This window comes from Arachis duranensis, chromosome 4, assembly GCF_000817695.3.
Source record: "Arachis duranensis cultivar V14167 chromosome 4, aradu.V14167.gnm2.J7QH, whole genome shotgun sequence".
NCBI lineage: Eukaryota > Viridiplantae > Streptophyta > Magnoliopsida > Fabales > Fabaceae > Arachis > Arachis duranensis.
Window position 1 is genome coordinate 10,288,450 of NC_029775.3, and position 20,494 is coordinate 10,308,943.

General features: G+C 35.6%; 2 protein-coding genes and 1 non-coding gene across 5 annotated transcripts; all 3 read left to right on the forward strand.

Moving 5' to 3' along the window:
• Positions 1-9,382: 9,382 nt before the first annotated feature.
• Positions 9,383-11,759, forward strand: LOC107483293 (uncharacterized). Its single transcript, XM_052260443.1, has 2 exons — positions 9,383-10,696; positions 11,730-11,759. The coding sequence occupies exons 1-2, from the start codon at positions 9,383-9,385 to the stop codon at positions 11,757-11,759; spliced, it is 1,344 nt and encodes a 447-aa protein (XP_052116403.1).
• A 4,498-nt stretch (positions 11,760-16,257) lies between these two features.
• On the forward strand, positions 16,258-19,820 carry LOC107483292 (pentatricopeptide repeat-containing protein At1g52640, mitochondrial). Of its 3 annotated transcripts, none has more exons than XM_052261005.1 (3): positions 16,260-16,717; positions 16,795-16,999; positions 17,593-19,820. In XM_052261005.1, the coding sequence occupies exon 3, from the start codon at positions 17,663-17,665 to the stop codon at positions 19,232-19,234; it is 1,572 nt and encodes a 523-aa protein (XP_052116965.1). In that variant the 5' UTR covers positions 16,260-16,717; positions 16,795-16,999; positions 17,593-17,662; the 3' UTR covers positions 19,235-19,820. The 3 variants fall into 3 exon arrangements, with proteins under 3 accessions (XP_020995712.1, XP_052116965.1, XP_020995710.1); XM_021140051.2 differs by having other exon boundaries at positions 16,260-16,618; XM_021140053.2 differs by lacking the exon at positions 16,795-16,999 and having other exon boundaries at positions 16,258-16,618.
• A 380-nt stretch (positions 19,821-20,200) lies between these two features.
• TRNAT-AGU (transfer RNA threonine (anticodon AGU)) lies at positions 20,201-20,274 on the forward strand. Its single transcript has one exon. It is a non-coding gene; the product is annotated as a tRNA-Thr (tRNA).
• The last annotated feature ends 220 nt before the right edge of the window (positions 20,275-20,494 follow it).

A 20,494-nucleotide genomic window follows, 5' to 3' on the forward strand; every position in this document is an offset into this window, starting at 1 on the left:
TTGAATATGGACTTTGAGAATTTTTTTGAACAAGCATTTGGTTACTTCCGAGTTTTTATGAATTGCTTTTGGTTGAGTTGTGCATCTAATTATCTTTCTAAAATATTTGGGGAAATATTTTGGCTCTTAGCCAAACTTGTGTGCATTTTGTTTTTAAAACGCTACATGATCTACTTCAACATGAAATTGTATTGAAGTAAAGCCACATTTATGCTTTTGGCTACTCTCTTGAAGAATGTTTCTTGCTCAACTTTTCTTCTAGACTGCAAAGTGGTTTTTCCGCAAGTTTTCGACTCTTTTATGAATAATGTATTCAGAAGTATTTTTAATCATGCTCTTGAGTCCTGTGAGCTTTGTCTTGGGTCTGAGATATTCTTCTCTATAAACCTCATACTTCTTCGACTCATCTTGAATTTGTTCAAACTAATGCACTGATTTTCTTCTTATTGATCCTATTGAATTTCCTTGATCCAAGGGTTATCTTTGAAGTTGTCAATTGGATGGCTTTTAGCAAATGTTATTGCTTGAGCATTTTTATTTACCTGGAATTGGATACATTTTCTCAAATCTAGGAGTACTATCCTTGACATTTGACTCTCCTTTCTAAATCTTGTATCCTTATGAGTAGACTCGAGAATTGTTTTGATATCACGTGCGACTTGTAGACGTAGCAACGCGATGCGTTAGTTCTTTAAGACGTGATATGTGCATGCGGAAGTCGATGCGGTAGGTGTGCAACGTTATGAGTTGTTGGTGTTTGTTCCTTGCAAACGGGTTTGCGGTTGTTAGGCTTATGATTGACTATGAGGTTGTAAAATGATTGGTGGAGTTGGGGAATTGAAGCTCTGAAGTGAGAACGAGATTTGTCAGCGAACGTTATGCCGCTGTTTAAATACCAACATGCTTTGCAGGCTTTTACCACACTAATTACCACTTTGCTTTATGAACACCTATCTTGATTTGCACCCTATTTGGCACCTCAAGTTTTTGTAAAGCCTTGAGATCATGTGACCTTGTGCATTGAACCTATCTTGTAATGTTTGCTTTGCAATCACACTCCTACCTTTGTATCTTTATGCATATGATCATCCAAGAATTTGAAAACCATATATATGTTTATATGTCGAGATATTTTTGCTTCTTCTTTAAATGTGTTTAAGGGTGAACTGTGATGAAATTTCTTTGGTTTCGTATCAATCTTCGAGGGCAAAAATTTTTATAAGGTGTGTAAAATGTAAGACCCAAAACTTTTGAAAAGTCTTATTATGATCAAGTCTCAAAACATATGGTTATTTGTAGCCTTAATTTCAGAAATTATTTTATTAAAGATAATTAAGGCAAGTTTTGATTTATTGAATTTGAGATGAGTTATGATTATTCTCCAATTTTACAATTATTGGATTATTTTCTATATTTAAAGTATAAAGTTGATAGTTATGAAATAATAAGAATTTTATATGATTTGGACTAAATAATTAATATTTTAAATATTAATACTGCTATTTTGAAAAATGAAGAAATTAAGTATATTATTTTTAATTATTTGGTTGGGACATTTTATTGAAAATAATTTATAAAATTGATAAGAAAATAGTATCTTTATACATTAATTTTGTTGGATTAAAATTGTTCCTAATTACTATATTACCCCTACTTTTATTTGAAATTACAAAAGTAACCTTAACCCTTATTTTCAAAAATGAAACCCTAACCCGACCCAGTTTCCCCACAGCTGCTGCAGCCTTCCCTTCTAACAGCAGCGGCAATACCCGCAGTTTCCTTTGATTTCCATGAAAGAAAAACACTGAGGCAGAGAGGGAGATGGAGACTGAGTTGCGGCAGAGGAAAGGTGGAAGGAAGCTCATCGCGTTGCCGTCGCCTCGTCGCCGTGCCACCACGCCGTTGGCGTCGTTGGAGAAGCTTTGCGCACCGCCGTCACTCCCTGGCACCACCGCAGAAGCCGCCCTCACCGATGCCATGAATCGCGAAGAAGAGAGAGGACTCGCGCCGCCTCCGCCACTGTCAATCCATCGAAGCTGGCGCGAGAGAAGAGGAGGAAGGGGCGCTGTCTTACGCCGTCACCGCCGCACCTGGGCACCGCTGCTGCAAGCTCATGTTGCCGTGTCGTAGTGCCATAATCACATCATGGGTCTTCTCTGTTCGCGACCTGAGCTAAGGGAAAAGAGATGAACGCATCGAAGAGGGGCAGACCTCGGGTCTCGTCACCGCTGTCCATGGGGCCTCGAGCCGCGTCGCTATCATCGGCAAGAGGGGGAAGACGCGAGCTGGAGGAGCAAGATGAGTCCTTCTGCCTCCGTTGTTTTGGTCCGTTGAGAAAGGGAAGGTGCTGCCTTTGTGCTTCACGGTTGCCGACGAGCACGGAGAAGAGGAGCTGTGGCCGCGTCACTGCCATTTGGAGGACTATGCTTGGCCACCGTTGTGACTTCCGGGATCACCGACGGAGCTCCGGGCTGAGCTTCTCCCACTTGAGACCCTGCTGCCGCTGCCGGAAAAGTTTGTTGGTAAGGGTTTTAATTGTGGTTTCTGTCCTTTTTGAATTCCGGGAATACTATAGTCGCTGCGTGTTGGTTTCAGTTGTCGTGATTGGAATTTGTCGCCCCTGCCGCTTGAGGTGGCTGCCGGGCTACCGCCAAACCGGTTCGGAGACCGCCACCATTTCGGTTTAGCCGTTTCTCCTTCGGTTTGGTAAGCGTTTTTTATTTGAAAGTCCTTTGGTTACTGTTCTATTATCATGCGCTGAGGTTTATGGCGTTAATTGCTATAAGATTGAGTTTCAGTTGTTGTATGTTGCGATTAGAATTGTTGAGATTGTGGAGGAAGCAAGTGGAGCCGAGTTGTTGGTTGCCGTCATTTCGGGTTGAGGCGGAAAGAACTCTATGAGACGTTTGGGTTATGGAATATGCGTTTTGAGGTAGGGACGCTTTCCAAAAACTATACTTTATGTATTGGGATTATTACATATGGATACTGATGTGGGAAAATGTGCATTTGGTGATTGTATTGTCCTTATGTATTATTTGATTGTCTCGAAAGCTTATGAATGTTTGTTGGTTGAATTTGTTGTGTGGCTTTATGAAATGGAATGTTTGAAGTTGATTCTTTAAATATTCGAAATTTGAGTTTAATCCGTTGGGGATTGATTTGAGCAAAGTTGACTCTCTTGATAATGTGAAAGATAGAATACTCTTTGAAATTCAGCCTTTAAAGCTTTATAAATGAGTTAAATCGGTTGATATTCAGTTGATTTTTGAAATGGTTTCTTTGAGATATGCCACTGAGGCGACTGTTGGATTTAGCTTGCTTTTGAATTGATTTCTGGTTTTGAGCTATTGAACAGGAATGAGAAACAGTTTAGTTGGGACCCGAACCGGGTGGAAAAAGTCCAAGTTTTAGGGGAGGTGTTGCCGAAATTTCTACAAAATCCTAGTCTTGTTTGAAAAGTTATTTAAAAAGGGTTGGATTTGAGAAATTGTATTATTTGATTTATTAAGAGAATATTTATGTTTTCAAGCTTAATTTATTTAATGAACTTTATGCGTTGAGTTTGGCTTATTTAGAACTGAACTATTTTTACCGTTTGAATCACTGAAGGAAAAAATGATGCTCTAATATTAATTTCAATATAAAAAGGAGCTTTTAGTGATTTTTAAAGGAACCTAGACTTTTGATTGAGTAATTAAGTTTGATGCATTTTGGAAGAGTTAGAAAAATGGGTTCCAAAAAGAAACCTAAAAGTGGTTTGATTCAAATGAACCGGTTCCATTTCAAATGAGTTGATTTTTGGACCGGGTTGGAACTTGTGATTTTGTATGGTCAGATTCATAATAAATCCAGTTTTATTTACTTGAATCGAGAGTCTATGATTTTAAGAGTTTTAATGAATTTTAAGGAATTGATATAGGTTGACCTTCCCTAAAGACTTGGGACTCTGCCAAGAAACTTTTATTATAAAATTCCATTGTTGGATGGGTGATTTGAATAGTTGAAATAAATCCTTAACCTGCCATAGTTTTGGAAGTTTTGTAAAGAGAATGCCGAAAGTGGCTTTGTTTTTTAAAAAAGGAACTCATTTTGAGAAAAGTTGGCTTATGAGCCTGAGATGATTTGAAAAATGAGATCTTCAAAGCCAAAGCTGAAAAGAGTTGAAACTTGATTTCAAAGTGAAATGATTTGAGAAAAAGTGATTTATGGCTTAAATGCCGATTTTATGAATTTGATGATGTTGGATGGTGGAAGTGCTGTTTTGTTGTGAGCCGGAATGGCTGTGTATGATTATGAATATTGGCTGGTTCTGGATTGAACCGTGAGCCGAAATGACTGTGTATGATATGAATATTGGCTGGTTCTAGAATGAATCGTGAGCTGGATGGCTGAGACGGATGTTGATCCATGGATGAGAATGAATGCATGTATATGCTGAATTATTGATAATTGTGATTTGCACTTCAACTATCAGAGGCACGAGTTCCCTGGGAGGAAGCAGTGGCTAGCCACCACGTGCTCCAGGTGGAGACTCGAGACTCTGCTGACCCTATGTCGTAAGTGTGGCCGGGCACTGTGAAAGCCCCGGATGAGCTCGCCCTTGTAAATATTCACCAGTGAGGGTGATGGATATGGATCATGATTATGATCAAGTTTATGATGAGTATAACTCGAGTTGGGGATGCGCGACAGATGGACAGTCCAATGGTTAGCTACCAAGACTTGTCGGGTTGGCTCTATAACCGACAGATGATATCATCAGCCACTAGGACAGACATGCATCATATGCATCTATGTGACATTGTTTGGGTGTACATATTGTACTTGGTTTGCCTTTGTAATTAATTGCTAATTGTTCTACTTGTTGTAATTGTTTGTTTGTGCTTGAACTTCCTATCTGTGTTTGCATCTGGGACTCTGTTGGATTGTGGTGATTGGTTGATGGTTGGAATGTTTGGGCCTAGGGCCGTGGTTGAAATAAGATGGACCGATGATTGGTTTCGGTTTTGTGTTTCTGGTTTGGAAAAGTATGAAAGGCTATTTTGGTTCAATATAGATAAACATTTTGAAAGGCTTTTGAATCTTGTTTTAAATGAACAGTTTCCTCTTTCAGAAAAGATTTCAGATTTCTCTTTATTTGTAAACCGTTGTTTTTGAAAGGAGGCATAAGACGTTATTGATCACTGGTACGGTTTATCTTCACGTATCCTATTACAGTAATTCCCAAAAACCCTCTACTGAGAACCCTTTCGAGGATGATGTTCTCACCCCTTACATTTTTCCCCTTTTAGGATATGGGCACAGAAGTCACGAAAAGTTTACTTAGTTGTTGTTGTGATGCTCTGTATGCTTTAGATTATTATTTATTGTACCCTTGCCTTTATCTTGAGATATTCTGTAAGAGGGATAGGAATTGTATAGTGAAAGTATTTTTGGGAGCGGTTTTGCGGTATGTATGGATGTACCTTTATGAGTTTTTGTAAGTTGTATGGTATGTATGGATGTACGTTGTATAGTGAAAGTATTTTTGGGAGCGGTTTTGCGGTTTAAAATTTTAAACAGGCTCATATTTTAGTATTAAATAGTATAAGTGTCGTCGTAATGTCCGAGCTATTAGAGTCGCATAGCCGAAAGCGTGAGCTTTAGTAATTAGGGTGTTACAAAGCTGTCCAGCCGCCGTCGTCGTCCATGGAGCTATGAGGAGCTCCGCTGCTGTCGCGCACCAGAGGAGAGGAAGAGAGATCGGGAAGAGAGAGAAGAACAGGGGGAGAAGGAAGCACGTGACGGAGAATGGGCGCTGCTTGCGCCGCTACACCTCGTCGTCGTTGCTGTTGGGGCTGTTGCGGGGTGTGCCGTCGCCGTCAAACTTGGTGGCTAACATATAATGGTCAGAAACTCAGAATTCATTATTACATTTTTACAAGCTTTTCTTATCATCTTATGTAGTTCATCTACAATCGCTATATGGCTGAAACTTGAAAGTCTTTACAATTGAAATAGCATAAGCCAGGACCTATTAGAGGAACAATTTTTTCTTTTTACTGGACCTGTAGGTATATTCATTGCTTAACTGATAGATGGTGAGCTGAAGGGATTTGGTCAATTGCATCCACGATTCCAAGGAGTGGAGACTTTAGGTAAATATTTATTATAAAGCAAAAGCTGAGGAGTATAGCTAGTTATTTGACGATCTTTATGTTATGTGATAAAAAAAGCATTCCCTTCCAAAACGAGTATGAAATTTAGCGCAAGGAAAACGATGCGCATAAAGTGTAATATGCAACTTGTTCTTTAATTTGCAGCAATACATTATATAAATCCTTCTACTCTTCTAGTATTGGATGTCTTAGGAATTTCCAACAAAATACCAAAAAGGACTCTAGATAAACAATAGCTTTAATTTGCAAGAGTTCTTAATTCTTTTATATTTACCAATATGGGTATGTGTCTATCTTCCTCAAAGAGTGGAAAAGATTGAAAAGCTGACATATTTTCCTTCACTCTAATTCCACCCAATACTTAACATGGATGGCCTATACATATATGCATGGTTAGACAAACACTCACCATCATATCATTGGTTAGTTCTTGCTATCATGTGTTATAAATAAATATATATATCTATATATACACACACATTAATGCCTTTAATTTAGGGATGGAGGCTTAGCTGTAAGACAACAACAAAATTTTTGGGCCACAACATATTATATGTAGGGGTGGAAAAAGGTCAGGCGGCCTGTCAGGGGCCTGCAACCTGCCCTGGTCTGGCCTGTTACAAAATAAGTACAGATCCAGACTCTTTTAAAAGCCTTAATACATTAATAGGCTAGGCCCAGACTCACTAATTAGCTTTATAGGTACTAATTAGCCTTATTGGCCTGTCAGGGCTGCCTGGGCATATTAAAACATAATTAAATATATAAATACTTTTTTATTATTAATAAAATTATGAGATATTTTAAATTTATTATATTTTATTATAAATATTTGTGTATATTTTAAATATGTTAAAAATTTAAAATTTTTTATAAATATTAAATATATGACATATTATATATAACTATTTTTATTAAAAAAAAATTTTAAATAATATTTTTATTTTTGTAAAAAACAATTATCAGGCCTTTTAACAGGCTTCAGGCCAGGTCAGGCTGAATAACAGGTCAGGCCTAGTATTTTATAAAGAGCCTATAACAGGCTACAGGTCAGGCTCAGGCCAATCAACTGTATGACAGGCTAGGGCCTGTTAAGAGCAAAGCCTAGCTTGGCCTGGCCTGTTTCCACCCCTAATTATATGTTAAGTGTTAGTGTTATATGTCATAACCCTATTTTTCATCATAATTAGTGTAGTTATCCTTTTTTTCAATAAAATAAGGGGCCGGTTAGCATGCACATGGGTTCTTCAATTTTGACTTTTGATCATAGTTATATCTTTTTGTCAAATATGCGCTCTTTGGTTCTCCTTTTGCTTTCTAATCAGAATACAAGTTGTTGGGTATTGGATAATGTATTGCTCTGTTTGTGAAAATTAACACATGATTGGGTTTGACACATGACAGGAACAAGATATAGCTCATCAATTTTCCCTAATCGGGCTCCACCTGGACAGCTTCTACTATTGAATTTTATCAAAGGTTTGATAACTTTTTTTATATTCAAACAAGTTCCATATGACCATTTCTGTCTGATTACAGGATTTATTTCTTTTCCCTAGTTCCTTTTGATACCTAAAGCCTCTCGTTCAATGACAGATGGATAGTGAACTCATTCAAGTAGCGAAAAATCCTTATAAACCCAAATGCCAACAGTTCTTAATTGGCCATGTTGAGCTACTAAATGTTGCTAAAGCCTCTCTCAAAGACAACGGATCCACACTTTGTCGACGGAGAGAGGAACGCGATGCCCAGAGAGGAGGCGCTTCCCGCACCGCCATTCATACCTGTCATTTCTCGAGCTCGACATCGCTGCGTCTTCAAGAAGTTAATATTCTATTGCAATCCAAATTCAATACGCAAAGTTAATTTCAGTCTGCAAATTCTTTCTTTTTCACTATTGTTTGCTGCTTTGGATTGAAAAATTATAGTTGAGTTTGTTGTTAAAAATGATCAATGAGCATAATTTGTTGGTAGAAGTAGAATTTGTTAGCTCCTATCTTAGTCAGTGCTTGTTTTTTCAGTATGTAAATGTGGGGTAAAGATCTTTTGATTGCTCTATTGTTTTAGCATGTGTCATTGATGTTTGGTATTAGTAAGAAGTTAAGAGATTAGGAATTCTCTTATTGTGGTAGTTGTCTCTCCTCTGTAACTTTGCCTTTAATTATCTATGAACTTTATACAATTTACAGATCTACCTTTTCATCTTATTATTAATAAAAGACAATTTACACTCAATTTACCGTACACACACGCTGCCTATAATAGTGTTTGTTGGATAAATTAGTTGTTGATAGGAAGAAAGCTTAGCTTTTTGTTTACTTGATGCGGTATATACTTAGTACTACCACTGAGTGAAGTTCATTATTATAGGATCTTGTGAGGTGTAGTTGATTTATTAATATCCTTCTAAGCCATCTAAGTCTGCATATTTGCATCTTGAGTATCAAATATTTGCATATTCTCTTTTATTTTATCACTTATTTTTAGTGTGCTGGCCATTTTTAATAACATGGAGTGAAATTATCCCAAGTAGCATGATCCTACTTTTTTGGCACATGAATGTTTTAAGGTAGGGTAAAATTTTAGCAAAATTTTGGAAATAGCAAGAAAGGAGGAAATGTAAACAGAAACTAATAGTGTACAATTTTTTGTGCATTTGCTTATTTGTTATTATGTTCTTTACTGTCGCTTTCAGATGGTACATGTTCTCTGTTCTAACATGTTTATTTCTTTTGCTACCAGGAGGACATAATATGAAGAAAATATTTTTCATAACAATATGAGATGGGATAAGACTCATATTTTTTAGGGTAAAAAATCCAAATGAGCCAAGGAGAGCTCAAAATTATCTAATTCAGCCAAATGAAAATTCAAGACGTGAATCAACCCGGACGAGTTATTATATAATTCGAGTCAATATGATTCGAATTTGATTTTAATGTAATTCGAATTGATATGATTCGAATTACTAGGAAGAAAAGAATTGAATGAAGTTCGAAACAACTTGTTTCGAATTACACAATAATAATTCGAATTTAGTTAATTCGAATTACTATGAAGGCACATTGTTTAGTAATTCGAATCAAGTTGATTCGAATTACTAGTTTAGGTTGTGACATTAGATAATTCGAAACATATAGATTCGAATTATATATATATAATGCGACCCACGTCTCTATATATATGCTGTGAACTCATGTTGCTCTCAACAAAGAGCTGAGATGGCTAGTGAGGAGAGTTTCCTAGTTCTGGTACATTACAGAGGGTCGATTAAGAGAAAAACTCGGTCCGGCGTGAAGTTCACTGATAAGGATCCCCTATGTATTATCGTGACGCCGACAACCACCTACGATGCACTTGTTAGCTCTGTGCTGGAGAAGCTGGGTGTTGAAGGCGTTAAATGGGTCAAGAAGTTTTTCTACCGCATTCCAACAGCGGTGCTCCATGACACCGTGAAGTTTGATTGTTTCACAATCGGTAGTGACGAGGACTTGCAGGTTATGTTTCTTTCTCGTAGGCAGTTTTCCGAGGTAAGGACACCAGAGCTGTTGGCTAAGTTGGTTGATGTGGTATCTAGCTCGGGTGGTTCGAACCGGAATGCCACTACCATAGCCGCGGTTGCCGGCTCGAGCTCGAGACCTGCTGTTGCTTCATCCTCTGCTCCTGTGTATGAGCCACCGATACAGCCTGTTGCGTCCCCTTCGTTTGCGGTTGATCTGAGCGGCAATGTTGGAGACGAGGTTCGGTATGGGGAACATATTCCCACCGAGGTACATTGTCCCACACCGGCTGGTGTTGGTGATGGTTTGTTTGATGATCCAGATGACGATGACGTAGAGCCGGATATGATCGCTGATGAAAGCGGCGATGATGTTGGAACTACTGTTCCGACAAGGGCTATAGGTGGATCTAGTTCTGGCACACAGCAGTATCCACCCCATTTTTCCTCATTGGACCTGGATGCCATGCGGCAAGACGACAATGATCTGCAGGCCTCAGGATTTGGTGCTAGAGATACCGAGGGGTCTGCCGGTATGAACGAGTTCCAGGTTGGCCAACAATTTCAAGATAAAGATGAGGCGCTGTTGAGTGTGAAGACGTACAGTATCCGCCGAGGGGTCCAGTACAAGGTCGTTGAGTCTGACTACCGCAGGTATGTGGGAAAGTGTTCTGAGTTTGGGAATGGGTGCACATGGCTAATTCGGTTGAGTCTCCGACAGCGGAAGGGTATCTGGGAAGTGAAGCGATACAACGGACCGCATACATGTCTTGCCAGCTCCATCTCCAGCGACCATAGGAGTCTGGACTACCATGTCATATCCACCTTCGTTATGCCGATGGTTAGGGCTGATGCAGGTGTGAACATAAAGGTCCTCCAAAATGCCACGGCCGCACACTTCGGGTTCAGGCCTACGTACAGAAGGGTATGGATGGCGAAGCAGAAGGCCGTTGCCGTGATATATGGGGACTGGGACGAGTCGTACAATGAGCTCCCTAGGTGGGTCTTAGGAGTGCAGCTGACGATGCCTGGCACTGTAGTCGTCCTCAGGACTTGCCCTGTTCGAGTTGGGGGACAAAAACCGTTAACAAAAACCATTAACAAAAAACCATTAACAATAAACCGCTAAAACAAAACCATTCACAAAAACCATTAACAAAAACCATCAACAATAAACCATTAACAAATACCATCAACAAAAACCATTAACAATAAACCGCTAAAACAAAGTCATTAACAAAAAAAAACAAAATCATTAACAAAAACCATCAACAAATACCACTACCCTACACTAATTTCCTAAACCACTATCCAAAAACCATTTACAATAAACCGCTAAAACAAAACCATTAACAAAAGCCATTAACAAAAACCATCAACAAAAACCACTAGCCTACACTACTTTCCTAAACCACTATCCTAAACCACTAACAATAACATAAACCATTCTAAAAAACCATTAACAAATACCATTATCATAAACCGCTTTCATAAACCACTAACCTCGTTGTTGATAACACCGGCGATATGAGCTACTCCATCCAAACGATAAAGCCTTCCCAGATCGTCCCCCATCGACAGAAACAGCCGCTCTGGTCAAGCTCGTACTGAACGTTGGTCTTTTTCTCTGGGATTTGGTGGGGTTGGAGAATGAGAAAGTGATTCGAATGAACTTGGCTCGAACTCCTTTTATAGCCGATTCCCTGGTAATTCGAATCAACTTGATTCGAATTACTACGCATGTCCGTTTTCAACTAATTCGAATCCAATTGATTCGAACTCCTCTAACATGCGCTTCTCCTAGTAATTCGAATTAACTTCATTCGAATTATATAGCTCTAATTCGAAACAAGTTGTTTCGAACTTCATTGAATTTTGGCGTTCCTAGTAATTCGAATCATATCAATTCGAATTACATGGTAATTCGTCCTGGTTGATTCATGTATTGATTTCTCATTTGGCTGATTTAGGTAATTTTGAAGTCTCCTTGGCTCATTTCAGTTTTTTACCCTATTTTTTAGTTATTTAAATGTAATATTTTAATGTGTTCTGTATTTTCTTGTAAACAGATTTTACCTGGTATTAGATGTAATGGATAAATTACATTCTATTTTTAAATGTGTTGTTTGGACTAAAAATATATTTAGCTTAAAATATAATTTTTATGATTTAGATGTCTTGAATTTCTCATTTTTAGATTTATTTTGTGATTATCATAAATTTAGGATGTGATTATGCTTTAAAAAAAATAAATCTCATAAAACAAAATAGGCTATGGTCACGGTTTTAAGGAGGGGGTGACCATAGAGACTATGGCCACGGCAAAAACCGTGACCATAGATAAGGCTATGGTCACGGTTTTAAGGTGGGGTGACCACAAAGGTTATGGCCACGGCAAAAACTGTGACCATAGATAAAGCTACGATCACGGTTTTAAGGAGGGGTGACCATAGATAAGGTTATGTTCACGGTTTTAAGGTGGGGTGACCATAGAGGCTATGATCACGGTGAAAACCATGGCCATAGATAGGGCTATGGTCACAGTTTTAAGTGGGGTGACCATAAAGGCTATGGTCACGGCAAAAATCGTGACCATAGATAAGGCTATGGTCACAGTTTTAAGGTGGGGTGACCATAGATAAGGCTATGGTCACGGTTTTAAGGAGGGATGACCATAGAGTCTATAGTCACGGCAAAAACCGTGACCATAGATAAGGCTATGGTAACGGTTTTTATGCGTAACCATAGATTAACCTATGGTCACGGTGAAAAAACGTGGCCTAAAGTGTTAGAATTTTAAAAATTAAAACCGTGACCATAGAAACCGTGACCATAGATAAAAAAACATAACCATAGACCTATGATCACGAGAGAATAGGCCACAGTAAAAAATCGTGATCATAGGTCCAAAACCGTGACCATAGATCTATGGTCACCCTTTTTACTAGTTATGATCACGATTTTTTGCCGTGACCATAGCCCTTTTTTTTGTAGTGTCTTCTTCGTAAAATAAGGATAATTTATGAAATGTAAATCACCCAATAAGATCGATTTCTCTTTAATCATCTATGCTATTGGTGTTGGTTAATAAAGAATATGAAAGAAAAGAAGGAGTAAAGGCAATTAATTAAGGTTAATTGTAATTTAGGATTTGATTGATTAATTCTTAATTAATTTATTAATCTCCACTTCAATTGTTGTTTGGACTCTAATGCATTGATTGGATGTATACCAAAAGTAATTGGATCCAATAATTAAGGCGTTCTACATGTAATTTGCGGTTTATTTGACTAATCTTAAATTTAATATAAGAAAGTAGAATTATGCTAGGTGTACACTAAAATCAACTACTAAAATCAGCCATCAGTATAAAATATATGTTAGAATATAAATACACATTGAAAATAAATTAAACTATATATATATTTATACACAAATATATTGATAGCTGATTTTAGTGACTAATTTTAATGTACAAATAACTTTTTTCAAGAAAGTAATATTGTCACTTTTAAAATTAGTTTTGCTCCTCATTTTTGTGTGATTTTTTTTAAATCACCATTCATTCTCATTATTTAATTTTTCATAATAATAAAAATATTTATTGAGAGTAATTTAAAAATGATATATCATAAAGAAATGATATTATTAATTTGAAAGTGACACCCTTCAATATATGACCCAATTATGGTTGCAATTAAAGTTTTGTTCATATTTTCACTTATACTTTTGAGGTTTAATTCACTAATAATGTATTCAATAAAACCTAATTATATGATTATATTGACCTTCTATAAAATTTAACTAAAGTTGTAAACCTTATATTTTTGGATAATATTTTATATTGCTAAAACTATAATTCAAAACATTTTAATAGGAAAATAAACTATTTATCCATACTAATCATCTTACAATTTTTTCACATCAATCCCTCCACATTTTTTTTTACAACTAAATCCAATCAAATTGGTTCAAACTCAACAAAAATCAGTTTCATTAATAAAAGCATATTAAACACGCTTCAACTCTCCACTAATATAAATATTTGTATTCCGTGCTCTTTAATATGAAATTTTTTTTTGTGCGTTTCCTCTTCATCATCGTTCTTTTATTTCTGCTGTTGTTACTGCGTTTTTATTTTTCTTCTCTTCTTCTTGATGATTTTGCAACATTATGTATTTCTTATTTTTCTTTTATTCTTTGTTTGATTTTTTTTATTCTTGTTAAAAGGATAAAATAAGAAAAATTATGAGAAGGTGAAAGTGTAAAACAAAAAAAAGAACAACAAAAAAGAAAAAGATGATGATGATAACGGGAAAAAAGAAGAAGATTTTTGAGTTATGCAAAATATTTATAAGAAAATAGCACCGGAATTTTTTAATCATAACACAAGAAGTTTCTTAATTTTGACACCGAACTTTCTTAACCGTGACACATGTTCTTGTTAAGAGGGAGAAACAAGAATTATGCGAATGTGAAAAGTTTAATTACTTCGTCGGATCCTGTAGTTTTACCAATTTTTTAATTAAGTCCCTATACTTTTTTATTTTTTGATTGGATCCCTATACTATATCAGATTTTGTAATTAAGTTCTTATCGTGACAAAAATATTTGAATTAACAGAATATATTCTATTAAATGAAATAGAATATTCAATCAAGCATTAGACATATTTGTTTTGTTTAATAGAATATTTTGTTAATTCTAATATTTTTGTCACAATAGGAACTTAATTACAAAATCTGATATAGTATAAAAACAAATATAGGGACTTAATTGAAAATTCAGTGAAATTATAGAGAATAATTAAACCAATGTGAAAGAAGAAGGAGAGTTTTAAATTGTGTAAAATTTATTAAAAAAATAATATCAAATTTTCATAATCGTGGCACAGAAAATTTTTTATTTTGACACCAAAATTTTTTAACTGTGACATAGAAATTTTTTAATTGTATCATTTTCAACTAAATGATGTATTTTTCTTTTTACCGAACTAGTTGGATGGCATTGAATTTATATATAAGAGGTTTAGCTATTTTTGTGTCATTTATAATAAATTGATGTATTTTTTTATTTTAAAACATATTTAAATATATTTTGTTGGTTGAGTGAGTTAAAATTTTGGACAGAGAATTCTTTAAAGATTTCTTGTGTCATTTACAAAAAAATTTGGTGTCATTTTTTAATTAAATGATGTGTTTTGTTATAATTAAATTGATTGTGTGATATTAAACTAAAGAAGAGGAAGGATAATTTTAAATTGTGCAGAATTTATTAAAAAAATAGCACCAAAATTTTTTATCGTAATACATAAAATTTCTTGTTTTGACATCAAAATTTTTTAACCGTATCATTTTTAACTAAATAATGTATTTTTTTTTATCATTGAACTAGTTGGATAGTATTAAATTCATATATAAGAGGTTTAGTCCTTTTTGTGTTATTTACAATAAATTAATATGTTTTTTGTTTTAAAACATATTTAAATATATTTTGTTACTTGAGTTAAAGTTTTAGATTTATGATTTTTTAAAGATTTTTTGTGTTATTTACCAAAATTTTTTGTCATTTTTAATTAAATGATGTGTTTTGTTATTATTGAATTGATTGTATAGTATTAAACTGAAGAAGAAAAAAAAGAGAAAAAATTTTTAATTATGTAAAATTTATCAAACAATAGCACCAAAATTTTTTGAATGTGGCAAAAAAATTTCTTAAAATTTTTTTATGTGGACACTAAAATTTTCTAATCATACATAAAAATATGATGTACTTTTCTTATCATTAAATTAAATTGTGATATTTAACTAAAAATAAGAAGAAGATGATGAGGATGATGATAATAATGAACTAGTAGAAGAAAAAAAAGAATAAATCAAATGAGATAAATGAAAGAGGAGTAGTTAGTGGTGGTGATAACAACCACACTAATGAAAGTGAAAGATGAAAAAAAGAAAGAAGAGCAAAAAAGAAGAAGTAAAAAGAGTGAACAAAAGAAAGAAGAACAAAGAGTAAGAATGAATGTATTTGAAGAAGATGAAAGAAAAGCGCTTTCACAATAAGTGGCACATGATGTGAAAAATGATTACAACAATTTAATTAAATTTAATTAGGTAATTTATTTGGTTGTAGAGTTTTTTTATTTTTACAATATACTTTATCTATAAGACAGATTTATTATTAATCAATAAATTATTGTACATACAATACAAAATTTAAATCACTAATATTTAATTAAACGAATGAGTGAACTAATTACTCTATATTATCTTGCACTTATTATTATTATTATTATTTATTTGTTTTTAAAAATACTTAAGAAGAATCATAGTCATCAAGTTAAAGTCATATTTTGTTTAGAGTTTATTTTCTTGTAAAATTGTATATTCTATTTTAGACCTGCATAATTTAATTGGTAAAAAAGCAATGTTATGATAAGCGAATCGAATTAACCAAAAACCGATCACTTAGTTTGGTGAGCATATAAGTACATAACCGTCCTGTAAAAAACCGATTTGTAAAACGATTGAACTGGCGGTAGTTGGTGAACCGCCTGATCCGGCCGGTTTTTTCAGGATTTGCGGTTCGAATATATAAGCTCCTACGACGCCGTTTCTCTTAGAAGGAAGAAGGAAAACCACAGCCACCCCACCCCTTTCTCTCATCTCTCTGAGAATCAGAAACCTAACCTAAACCCAGCCACCAGCCCACCATCACCATCCCCCATCGCCGAACTCTTCTTATCCGGTAGAGGGTGCTGTCGCCGCCGTCTCTGCCTCGGCCTCTCCGGTTTGCCGCTGCCGCCGCCTACGCCTCGGCGTAACTGTTCTGCACTTCTGCTTCTCTCCTCGCAGCACCGCCGCGTCTGCCCCTTTCTTTCCTTCTGCACCATGGAGTCATCAAGTTAGCTTTTGATATGTATAATCATTTATATGGTTCTGTGTCAAAATCTTAGCAGGTGTTACACTTAATGAAATTGATGCTCAATGTGTTTGTTGCTGCCATGAGTGTTATTGTTACCAATGCCATGTTGTTGTGTTCGATCTTATAAAATGATGTAAGGTGAAAATTAGTGAATTTAGGAGAGACTTGTAGATGAATGTTGCTAAGTAAGAGAAATTTGTTTGAGAACAGGAAGGTAGATTGCAAGAAAAGAAGATATTTCAATTACTTCTAGTTTTGGGAGGGAGAGGTTATAATGAATCCAAGACAATATTGCTGGTGGTTCATATGAGTGCCCTAGAAATCAATCAAACAAAACAAAGAAAAGAAAAGAAATGAAAAGAATTGAAGCTCTAGTGAACACAAGCTGATGTCACTGCAGTATGCTGAATGAATAGTAAGAGTTGCTTTATGAATTTATGCTGCTACTAGTAGGTGGAATAGTCTTCTATCTGCTCTAATTTTGCTACGATTTAGCTTAGTATGTCTGGTGATATAAACATGTTATTTAGTTTAGTTGGATTGGTGCTGATGAATTTGTTCAAAATTAAGGAAAATTGTTCACATTAGAATTTTTCTGCTTCTCTATCATGTTTTGCTTGTGTTCATATGCTGATGCTTCAAAACCTGTTTTCAAATATTGAAATTGAGACATGCTTAGTCTTCTACTTTGCAAGTATATAAAATATTGATATTGGTTTATTATGTTGTATTTTTGTCTTTATTGATAATCTATTGTAGTGTTCCTTTCTTACTAATTTTCTTTTATTAGGTTAAAAGTTAAAACCTTTATTCTTTATTTTTCTTTATTACTGTTGTACTAGTAAGAGCTTATCTATTTGCTTCAAGTTATTGATGTAAATAGGTAAATATTGCTCACTGACTTTGTGTTTGTCATTTTGTATTTATGTTGCATTTATGAAAAAGCCTAATTTGTTAGTAGGTTTTAACTGTGATAACATAATTTTGTTTACACCTATTTCTAAACAGGAAAGAACAAGGGCCATTAAGCTGGGCAACGGAAAGTTGTGGATTGAAGATCCTATGAACAAGTTGCAACATGGGTTTTCGGGCACTATCCTCTAAGTACAAACTCCTACCATCTTTCTTTCGGCCTCTTATTGATCACAAGCCTCGCTGCTATCACGCCCACGCTTCCCCAACCACACAAGTCTCTGGGCCATTATTACCAGACCTTGTTAATGAAATATCTCGTGTACTAAGTGATCACCGAGATCCTCGCCATGATCTAGAAATGTCTCTCAATCCATATTCAGCACAAATATCTACAGATTTGGTTGACCAGGTATTGAAGAGGTGTAAGAATCTTGGCTTCCCATGTCACAGATTCTTTCTTTGGGCTAAATCAATTCCATGTTTCCAACATAGTGTTGAGAGCTTCCACATTTTGGTGGATATCTTAGGAAGCTGTAAACAGTTTGCCATACTCTGGGATTTTCTCATAGAAATGAGAGAGAATTCTCTTTGTGAAATCAGAAGCGAGATGTTCTGGCTCATTTTCCGAGCATATAGCCAGGCAAATTTGCCAGACGGAGCAATACGATCTTTCATGAGAATGGATGAATTTGGAATAAAGCCAACAATTCATGATTTTGATAAGCTGCTGTACTTTTTATGCAAGAGGAAACATGTCAGGCAAGCTCAAAATTTTTTTGATCAAGTTAAGAATGGTTTTGTGTTAACTGCTAAAACTTACAGCATTTTGATAAGTGGATGGGGTGAGATTGGTGATTCAGGAAAGGCTCGTGCGCTGTTTGATGCAATGCTTGAACAAGGATGTCCAGTGGATTTGCTTGCATATAATAATTTGTTAGATGCCCTTTGCAAAGGAGGTAATGTCAATGAAGCTTCAGATATTTTTCATGATATCATGTCAAAAGGAGTTGTGCCGGATGCTTTTACTTACTCAATATTCATTCGTTCATACTGCAACGCAAATGACATGTATTCGGCTTTTAGGGTTCTTGATAGAATGAGAAGGTATGACCTTTTGCCTAATGTGTTTACATACAATTGTGTTATAAAGCAACTTTGTAAGAATGAAAAGGTGCAAGAAGCTTATCAGCTGTTGGATGAAATGATTTCAAGAGGAGTAAAACCGGACACTTGGAGTTACAATGCGATACTCGCTTACCACTGTGACCATTGTGAGGTCAATAGGGCTCTAAAGTTGACGTCTAGAATGGTGAATGATAACTGTCTTCCTGATCGCCATACATATAACATGGTGCTGAAATTGCTGATTAGGATAGGAAGGTTTGACAAGGCAACTGAAGTTTGGGAAAACATGGGGGACAATAAGTTTTATCCTTCTGTGTCTACATATTCTGTCATGATTCATGGTTTATGCAAGAAAAAGGGAAAGCTAGAGGAGGCATGTAAGTACTTCGAGATGATGATTGATGAAGGAATACCGCCTTACGATACTACCATTGAGTTGCTGCGGAATCGTCTCTTAGGGTTGGGATTGTTGGATTACATTGAAATACTAATTGGTAAGATGAGGCAAAGTACTTCCTGTTCAATTCAAGAATCAGCAAAAATTATGAATGGTGATAGGGCATTTCCTAATAATTTGAGGCATGATGAAACAGACATAGAAAGTGACTAAAGAAGTGGCCAATTATTTTTTTTTTACTGTTGTTGATGAAATACACCAGGCACCATTTTTTACAGCAGGGATCAAATTGGAGATTTTATATCTTTGGGTAATGATCAACTAATGTATAATTTAAACTGAAGAGTGCCTATGCCTCCTAAACATCATTACATGTTAAGAGTGCATGGCTAGTTGAATTGATTGAGCATGCTCATATTGGAGAGTGATAATGTTTATGGAATCTTAAACCCAGGGCAGAGATGAAGGTGAAGGTTTGGGAAACTTTTGAGAGCTGGATTGCAAATCATTGAGGAACTAGGGACTAGTGGCACGCTACAAAGTTTTCTATTGATTTGTAAGTTATCGTCCATATCCAGGGCCAGTGGATCAATAGAGTAGACATGTATCAAGTTTTTGAAGGAAAGAGAGAACAAATTGAAGATTGAAGATTAATACAAAATCATGTCTTTGTCCCTTGAAAGATTAAGAAAATGAGAAAGATTTATGTAACTATTATTCGTTCCTTGTAACATATTTCACGGTTTTGTATGCTCTACATTTATTTTGAACTTTTATTGAATTGTCTGAAAAAAAAAAAAAAGATGAAATGTATATCACTTTTAAAGTGTCATTTTTTTATATAAATTTAGCATCGTAATGAGAAGAAAAGAAACTTCTAAAATTTTTGTTTGTTACGGTGTCTTTCAATCTAGCAGGTTAAGGATTAATATGTCAAAGTTGGAATTTGTCACTAGCTAATAGATTATTGCAAACAAAATTTTCAAACGAATTAGTGAATTAATTACTAGATCAACCTAACTTAAGTTAGTTAGAAACTTTAAAATTCTAATTGTGCTGTGATGGGTTCATTTTTGCATATTTATGTTGCTGATAGCCTGGTCCATGAGAAAATGGGTTGGAATTTTATATCTATTTTACTGTGGTCAAGTATAGTAGTCAATGTAATTTTTCCAAGCAGCTCTTGTAGCTCAGTTGGTTAGAGCACCCGTTTAGTAAGCGGGAGGTCTTGAGTTCGACTCTCAACAAGAGCATTTTTTACCAAATCTGGCTTGCTACTTTTTTCTAACCTTACAAGGCCGTCGAGTGGCTCATCAAGTTTACTGAGCTGAAAGCGAGGGAAAGCGAGGGAGAGCTGCGAAGGAGAAGAAGAAAAGCGTTATTCATCAGCATCACAACATGAACCCAATTTCTCCTTCGTTTACTGACCTACTCAAAGGTGGGATCACCAGTGCGGTTCCAACAACAACTAGA

Coding starts and splice junctions, on each gene's coding strand:
- LOC107483293 (XM_052260443.1), top strand. CDS start 9,383: ATGGCTAGTGAGGAGAGTTTCCTAGTTCTGGTACATTACAGAGGGTCG. Junction 10,697..11,729: donor AGCTGACGATGCCTGGCACT/GTAGTCGTCCTC, acceptor TCTTGTAAACAG/ATTTTACCTGGTATTAGATG.
- LOC107483292 (XM_021140053.2), top strand. CDS start 17,663: ATGGGTTTTCGGGCACTATCCTCTAAGTACAAACTCCTACCATCTTTC.